General features: G+C 29.4%; 1 protein-coding gene across 1 annotated transcript in view; it reads left to right on the top strand.

Moving 5' to 3' along the window:
- The window catches only part of LOC113376086 (homeobox protein H55), a 23,044-nt gene extending 15,481 nt beyond the window's left edge, over positions 1 to 7,563 (top strand). The window contains exon 2 of the mRNA XM_026616012.1: positions 7,259 to 7,563. Within this exon, the coding sequence (XP_026471797.1) occupies positions 7,259 to 7,563 (305 nt within the window). The remainder of the gene's footprint in view (positions 1 to 7,258) is intronic.
- The last annotated feature ends 1,369 nt before the right edge of the window (positions 7,564 to 8,932 follow it).

The raw sequence follows: 8,932 nt of genomic DNA, 5'->3' as shown, positions 1-8,932 counted from the left end.
GTGACAAGTTGTGGACGCGTTACAGCTGATCACGCTTACAAACAAATGCCTTTTCTTAGAACACACACGAGCAATAGAAAATTTTATTTTACTTAAATCATTTAATAAAAATTCAGGAAATATGCTGGATACTTATAAATTGGACAGAAATTAGTAATTAAATTGAGTCATGGCATTTAAAAAATATCACATTGAAAAAATTATTATATTTTATAAAATATAGGAAAAAAACAACAGGATATATGTATACATTTTAGATAGTTAAATCATATAAATTGACTAAAAATGTCTACCAAGTGATAACTGCCACGGTTTCGTCATATATATTAAAAAATTGCTGATACTTCTTTTACTACTATTTTTGCACTATTTTAATTGATACTTTGAAATTGCTCTATTTGAAATTGCTCTATAAGAGCCCTCAGCACAAAAATACGGCGTCCAAAGAAATTCGGTTTTTTGCATATTTGTTTGCAGGTGTTGCAAAATGTTCCTTTTCCAAGTACCACGTATTTCGATTGTAGCCAACAAAATATTGTGTTTTTTGAATCAACATGGGTAATTGTATTTATAGATATACTCTTCTATAACTATATACTCTACACAAAGAAACAAAGTGCATCTATCTAATATACTTTGAAAGAAAAATTTATAATTTTTGGAATAAGGTCCAATTTAATCAAAAATGTCAAAATTTTGGGTTCTGATTAATGCTTCATTGAGCTTTTCGTTCGTTTGCCTTTGTAGAGATTTAAAAACTCGACTCGCCTTTGTAGAGATTTGAAAACAACATAAAATATAATTGCCACTTGCTTATACAAAAATCTAATGAATGGTTTAAATTATAGGTTCCCAAACTTTTTTGTGTTGTTGACTTATGGGCTTTGCCATGGACCCCCATATTTACCTGATATTTTTTTATAAACTTAAAACTGTACTCAAATTTATTAATAAATATTTAAAGTTACATTTCATGTTAATTTTATACATTCATTAATTGCATTTAAAATAATAACAAAAAAATAAGTAATTGAAATGATTTTTTTTTAATAATTATTAACACTTGGCAACAATTCTGTAAGCTATAATTTTACATCTCCCGGCTACATCTTTTTCTTGTTACGAGAACAGTGAAAACGCAAAATATTCTTTCTAAAATTATTTATTTAACTATTACATCGTGTTTTTTCTTTAGTATCCAAAAATATTATAATATTCTCAAAACGCGCAAAAATCATTGACAAGCCTTTCAATAGTCAGTAAATTTGGTCATCACGAGCTCAACCATATTGCTATGTCTTACACATTTTTATAAAAAGAGATTTCTATTAATTTTTAGTTCAATTTATAAATATTGTATGTGATGTGACTTTTTATGATAGATAGTATAAAATGGGTACACAAATATAATGTATATTGTAATCGACTACCGTGGACCCCCATTTTTATTTTGTGGACTCCAACGTTTTTTCTCTGATGTGAACCCAGTGAATGTTGTCCTGAACCTCTGGGGGTCAATGTCGACCACTTTGCGAATCACTTGTTTAACTGATCAATTTTTATAATGTTGGATTTACTAAAGTTACATACAAAATAATTCAAGAACGAAGAATTTAACATTTTTTAAAGATGCCAATGAGTTGTGGGTATAGTTAGTAAAAATGATATATAGAGCATAAGTTATTCTTAAGTATTCGGTGATTGACTGCGAGTGTGCGACTGGTACAAGAACCAATTCGACTTCGCGTGTGAGATGTCTCCTCGCCGTGTATCTTTCAGTAGATAAAATGTTTCACTCGGGAATCCATGGCAAACATCCAAATCCCATACAACGGGATATGTCGCATAAGAGCAGGTACTTTAATCAAACACTTTATATAACCGCTTCGGACGTAATTAATCGGTGTTGCGCGGCTGTAAGTAGCATTTTGACAAATTATGAATTTTGTCATAGATACATGCGCGCATGAAAATATGAAGTCGAACGGAGGCGGCCGTTCATGTTATTAATGTGCGTGCCATTAATATGGATACTTGAAATATTCTCAAATATATGCACACAGATTGATACATACACGTGAAATAAACTTGAATTACTTTGTCTACTGACCTTTAATTTCTCATCATATGAGGGGCGTCTATTAATCATGTAATCGAATTTTTAAGGATTTTTGGACCCCCTTCTCTTTGGTGATACGTTGTGAAATTCAAAATTACCCTGATCCCCCACCGAACATCACGTGTATTTTTAGTTACAAGAAAAAATAGTTTTTTATTTTTTTGAAAATGTTTGTTTTTTTTTAAAAAATCAGGTAATATATATATATATATATATATATATATATATATTATATCTTTTTTATTTACAACTGTCCAGTAAAGGACATTCAATAAATTTGATAAATTTACAATAGTCGGCCGAAAAGGGACATTGTATACTACAAGGGCATGTTGGAAAAACAACTCAGTAGTTGTTTTTCCATTCGATATAAAATTCACAATATTTTATTGATAATTATATAATTTAACTTTTTACTTATTGAATAATTTACTATAAATAATGATTAAGTTATTTCCATTTTTTATCAGGAGAGTTGATGGCTTAAATCCAGTGGCGCTTTTCTTTTCAATCTTCTTGGATAGTTCTCTGTTATCAATGAGTTTGCTAATGAATTTGGGTAAAAATAAATGCACGTGATATTTTACTATACTCTTCCATCCCCCACGTAATATTTCGTTATTTTTTGTCAAGTCCCCCTCCCCCTAACACTCTCCTTTAATATATTAATCGTGTATTTTAATCAAAATTATCTAATGATACTTGATCTTTTAAGACTAGAAATTTTAATTTCTAACTAAGATATTGGATGAAAAATATGGGTTTATTTTACAAAATTGAAAAAAAAAACTACATTTTACTAGTTAAGATAGGCATATATTACATACATATTAAACCAGTGGTTGTCAACATTTTTGGTATTTTGAAAGCATAAAACGAAATACAATAAAAAATTCATAAATCATTGTTTAGAATTTCTTGAGCGCAAACTTTATATATCGGGTACTATTTTAATACATTCTGCGGTTCTGTACATACTTTTCTTGCAAAAATTTGTATATGCAGGAATATTATTAAAATTAAGGAAATTAAAAAGTTCTCAATTAAAATTTACAAATTCAAACCGTTTTGAAATTTAAACGTTTTTAAAAAAAGTACAAATATTATCAAAACAGACTTGAAGCCATACATGCATTCTTGTACATCAGGGTTATTTGTCATCCAGCATCCACTATCAACATCCCTATTAATCCTAATTTAATTTTTATTTAGAATAAAAATGTATATATATATATATATATATATATATATATATATATATATATATATATATATATATATCATTATTCAACTTCGTAATAAGTATCTAAACCTAATAAAAAATTGCCGAATGTGCATAGAAGTGAATGAATAATGCAATATAATCTGCGTTGAACTTAGATTAATTATAGGTATAATTACATCGTTAATGAATATTAAAAAATAAGAAATATATATAATTATAAAAAATGGTTTGCGTTACTATTTTGTATAATTAAGATATTAAAGCTACAATGTAATCGGTAAGAACAAAGTATGGAAAAGCGGAACAATAAATCTGCTGATGTCAAGAAGGTCTACAAAAAATATAAAATACTAATAGCAGCATGTGCGTTTTATGGTTTTACCATGTGACAATGTTTCAGGGAATTAAGGCATATCTTAACATGTTATTTATATCACATTTCATTTTTGAATGATATTAAAGTCCGCGAGATGATTACGGCAATCAATGGAAATAGTTTGTCATGATAATTTATCATTTCTGTTGCAAATTGTTTCTTAAATTTTACGCAAATTATTTCAAATAGAGCAAGGCTGTGCACGAAGATCTAACTTGACTTTGAGCAATTACATTTTGAAAACCAAACCAATTATATCATAACAAATAACACATATCATACAAACAACTATCTGACTACGTTAAAAGTAAGTAAAAGTAAAACTCCCACATAATTGGTCATTGTAGAAATGTAATCATTTGCCCGTTTTTCAAAAATTTGTCACCTGGTTCTTTTTACTCCATACGCTGAGCAAAATGGGACGGCCTGGAAGAGATTTTACGAAATAATAGCTACATTATTCAACCAATGCAAAATATAAATTTTAAGGGTACATTTTTGATAGTCATAACTCTGTACGTAACCTTGATCTGGTATTTTGTCATTCTCTACTTTCAAATATTGTAGTTAAAAAAATCTTAACTTGTTTTTGAAATATCGGTAGTGGACTTTTTTACTCGCGGACCTTTAATCCCCGCTCGACCCAATTTAATTTTCGTCTTTGAAATTTGGAAGATTCGCGTGCAAATGCAACTGTTTCACTTTGAGTCGCTTTTACGTTCGAGATGTCTTCGCAACCGTGACTCCGACAATTTAACATAACGATCACATGTTTCCGTAGAATTAGAATAAAAATATAATGAGTTAGAGCAATATAATTGCTGTTTCGTAGAATTTCACCGTTTTTATATGCAAATATTGTATTCGTTATTGTCTAATTGTGATATTAGTTTGCTAAATATCTTAATTGTTTTGCATTATATGCAATTATTTTTTGCATCTCCCTAGTGATTACAATTTAATTTTATGACGATTTTTATTCGACATGCATATATGTATATGCTTCTTATCTGCGTTCATCGCCGCATCAATAATTAGTATTTCTTGAATAGTAAGTTTATGTAAATCGAACATGAATTTCGTTATTATACATTTTCATTTAAAATTATCGATACAAATAATAATTATAGTACAAAACTTTGCTTTTGTAATAAATATGAACAAATATATGGCGGGTATGGTAATTTTAGCATATTCATAAACATGTTGAGCATCATAAAAAATGTAATATCATTTTTATTGTTGAAAAGACCCTTGAATGTTAAAGCAAAATTGTGCATAGTAATTTTACTAGCTCATTTTTTTTCTTATAAATTACAATCTCTCTAAATAGAAAGATATTGAGTAATTAGTTTGATAAATAACATATTAAATTTTAAAAGGAAAACCCAGTGGCTCATGTTTTATTAGTGTAATTTTTATATTTTTAATCATTTAACTATGATTGACGAATATACTCGTCATGAAGAAGTGTATATTTGTTGTGTATATTTGTGACGAGTATATGTGTCATGCGCAAAAAGCGAAGACCATTTACAATTTAAATTAACAATGTTGAAAAAAATATATATACTGATACGTTGAATAACTGTGAAAAATCGATATTTGATATTAAGTTTTTAATTTTAGTGATTCTATAATTTTCTTTGTAGATAAAGTCAAAAATCTAAAGTGATCATCGAAAAAAGAATTGGAATCATATTCGTCAACGAGTTTGCCATTATCAATCTTAAAATTCCAAAATCTGCTTTTGAAATCATAATTTTTTTATAAATTTTCCTTAACTGTGCTTTTTAAGGAGTTAGCTTTGATCGACAAGAATACACGTCATAAAGAAGTATCAGAATTTTTGTGTATCTACGACTATTTTTGCCATGCTTATAAAACATTGACCATTGGCTAATTAAATTCAATATTTGTCAGAAAATAAATTATATTGTGAAATTAAAATCATATTCGTCGTCGAGTTAGTCATTATCAATCTTAAAAATTCAAAATCTGCTTTTGAAATCATAATCTTTTTATAAATTTTTCTTAACTGTGCTTTTTAAAAGAGTTAACTTTGATTAACAATCATACACGTCATAAAGAAGTGGCATAATTTTGTGTATTTAGGAGAATATTCGACAAGTTTCTAAAATGTTGATCATTGGCTATTTAAATTAAATTTTTGACAAAAATAAAATATATTCTGAAATGTTGTTTCAAGTCGTTTAGAATATTTTGAGGCTATGATTGTATAAAATTAGGAATTGTTATGGATATTATACGTTAAGGCAAGTTGCATAAACTTCCCGAAATGTGAAAATAATATAGATAAGAATCAAAATTTATCTATTTGTATACCATTTTCTACATTTTATTTTGAAAATTATTCATTGTTTTTCATCCAGAACTATTCTAACTTTTTTATACTTAGTACATGTTCGCAGAATTATATCCTTTATTGAGTTTATCGGGCGCAACTAGTGTAACCGCCTAAAAAAATGTGTTTTTTTGGGAATTTATATTAAAAAAACTACTTTATCAATCATTTCAAAATTTTAGGAATATATTTATACATGTTGTAAGAATACATAGTGAAATTTTTGAAGAAAAAAATTAAATATTTTTTAAGTTATCGTCAATCTCAAACGGCGCGACAAAAAAAGACCCTTCACTGCTGCAGTGATTCCGGCCTTTTACGTGGACAAAATTTAAAAAAAAAATTCTTATTAAACTAGATAATATTGTCTGTAAAATGAACTACGATAAAAAAAATTGACAAAGTAACGGCGTTTTTTAAAAAAAAGTCGAATTTTACCCAAAATTTTGGTCGTTTTTGGACTGGCAAAATTCGATTTTTGCCAGTGGATAGTTCATTTTACGGAGAACTATATATAGAACATGTAAAAAAAATTTGATAGTGATCGGATCATTTGTTTTTCAGTAATCGCTGCAGCAATTTCGGAAAATGCTGTTTCGAGAAAAACGTGTTTGAAGATAAAATTATCGTTATATACTATATATATACTATTTAAATGGCTGTAACTCAAAAACTATTTAAGATATCGATTTAAAATTTTGGTATGTTATTTTTGAAGGTATAACCTATCGAAATATGGAAAAATTTAAAATTTGATTCTTTGAAATTTTCACACTAGTTGTGCCCCTTAATACGCATGCAATACATGCTTATATTAACAAAGAAGTGAAATTTAGTAATAGCAATAATTGTAAAATAAATCCAAATTACTTGGTGTTTGACGAATATATACGTCATGCTCGATTTGGACTATACATAACTGTCCGTACTGTTCGATGTGAGCGTCACAGTTAACTGGTTAATATTTCTTATGATTACGGGTTTCATAATTATATTGATGATATACAAAGACGTTGTAAAAACTATTAATCACTGTGTGGGAGATTTTTGCCTGTTTGAATGTTGATACTGATACGGATATAAACAATTCGCCTCACTTTAAGATTTGATATAGCAGAACCAAATGCAACATTGTAAATGCAAACTAATAATAGATTGTTCTCTCCTCCGCAGGCACTGTGAACGCTAACGGCGAGACGAAGAGGCAGCGCACATCTTACACGCGTTACCAGACGCTGGAATTGGAGAAAGAGTTCCACTTCAACAGGTACCTGACGCGGCGGCGACGCATCGAAATCGCGCACGCTCTGTGCCTCACCGAGAGGCAGATCAAGATCTGGTTCCAGAATCGCAGGATGAAATGGAAGAAGGAGCACAAGATGGCCAGCATGAACATAGTCCCATATCACATGAGCCCGTACGGCCATCCCTATCAATTCGACCTGCACCCCAGTCAGTTCGCGCATCTGTCCGCATAGGATCAGTGGAACTTTTCGAATAACGGATAACTCCATTGAGCCCGCCACTCGAGCCGTTCAGCGGACAGAGGCGGATTCGGACGCAATGATGAGTTATTCGTATTCGGAAACCCCAAGGCCCGGTACGATCTCGATGGCGCCGTTGGACGGGACAGGGCGACAGGCGACCCACTCTTAAGGCCATCAACAGCGCCAGCGAGGACGTACACGGGGTGCCGCGGAGCACTCGCTGCTCAAACAAATCGTACTATTATGATTATGCGATAAATCTAAATGGACAATTTATTGAGATATTAATTGATATCATATTCTGTTGAGTTTAACTATTTATAAATAGAATTATTATTAGTGAGTAGTATGTACATGTATGAAAGTTTGATTTTAATTTGTGGTATTTCTGTTGTTAAGTAAATTAATTACCCCGAAAAACAAATTCGGAAACAAACAGGGATTTTTGACAAAGTGTTTCTATGAAAATTTAATGTTCCTTACCGGGCACATTGCACATTGTGAAATAGACATATTTTACAAGTAAATCTTATATAAAATCTGTGTGTAACTATTATTAAAATTATATAGTTTTTGTTTATGTTTAGACATATAAATGACGTTGCGTGATTTTATTTCTTAAATATGACTGTGTAATATATATTATGTAAATAATTAATTTTAAATAAATAGTTTATAGAATATAATTATTTGCCAATTCAGCAATTATTGTCATCAAATGAGAGTTGTACTTCTATAAAAAAAATGACTTAAATCGGCGTGCAATCGATTCGAAATAAATTTGTTACATGTATAGCACTTAAGTTCACAGATCACTAAGAACTTCGCACAACGCTTCCTTCAAGCGTGCAAAGTAGAATAATTATCAGGTTATTGCTTAAACAATAGGGAATATGCATTTTTGATTATAGAAACTAAAATAATATGTAGAAATATTTTTATAACGTAATTATTTATAGATGTAACTTTATTGTTTAAATGTTTAGATTTTTTGTACCTAAATAATTAAATAAAAGTGAAGGAAAAAGTAAAATTTTGAGCGTTTTTATAATCAACATTCATAATGTGTAAAACGATTGATCGCATAGATTTTGACAGTTTTTACTACCATTTATATGGAGAAAAGAGCGTAACATAGCTTTGCCATAACAACGCTATGTTACGATCTATTTTATCGGAGATTTTGTCTCTTATAGTAATATTTAATTCTTTGAGAACGATAAAGAACCCAGGTACATTATTGTAAAGAAAAATTTAAATCAGACTACTGAACAAAAAACATGTCGAATTCAAATTAACCAATATCTATTTCATGCATATTCCTTATCGTAATTCAAAATTCTTAGATGATCACATGCAA

The sequence above is a fragment of the Ctenocephalides felis genome, unplaced genomic scaffold (assembly GCF_003426905.1).
Source record: "Ctenocephalides felis isolate EL2017-DRISC unplaced genomic scaffold, ASM342690v1 CF-g0.4_SCAFFOLD_01886, whole genome shotgun sequence".
In the NCBI taxonomy this organism is placed as follows: domain Eukaryota; kingdom Metazoa; phylum Arthropoda; class Insecta; order Siphonaptera; family Pulicidae; genus Ctenocephalides; species Ctenocephalides felis.
Note: the sequence above shows the minus strand (reverse complement) of the source record. Positions and strands in the feature narration are given on the sequence as shown.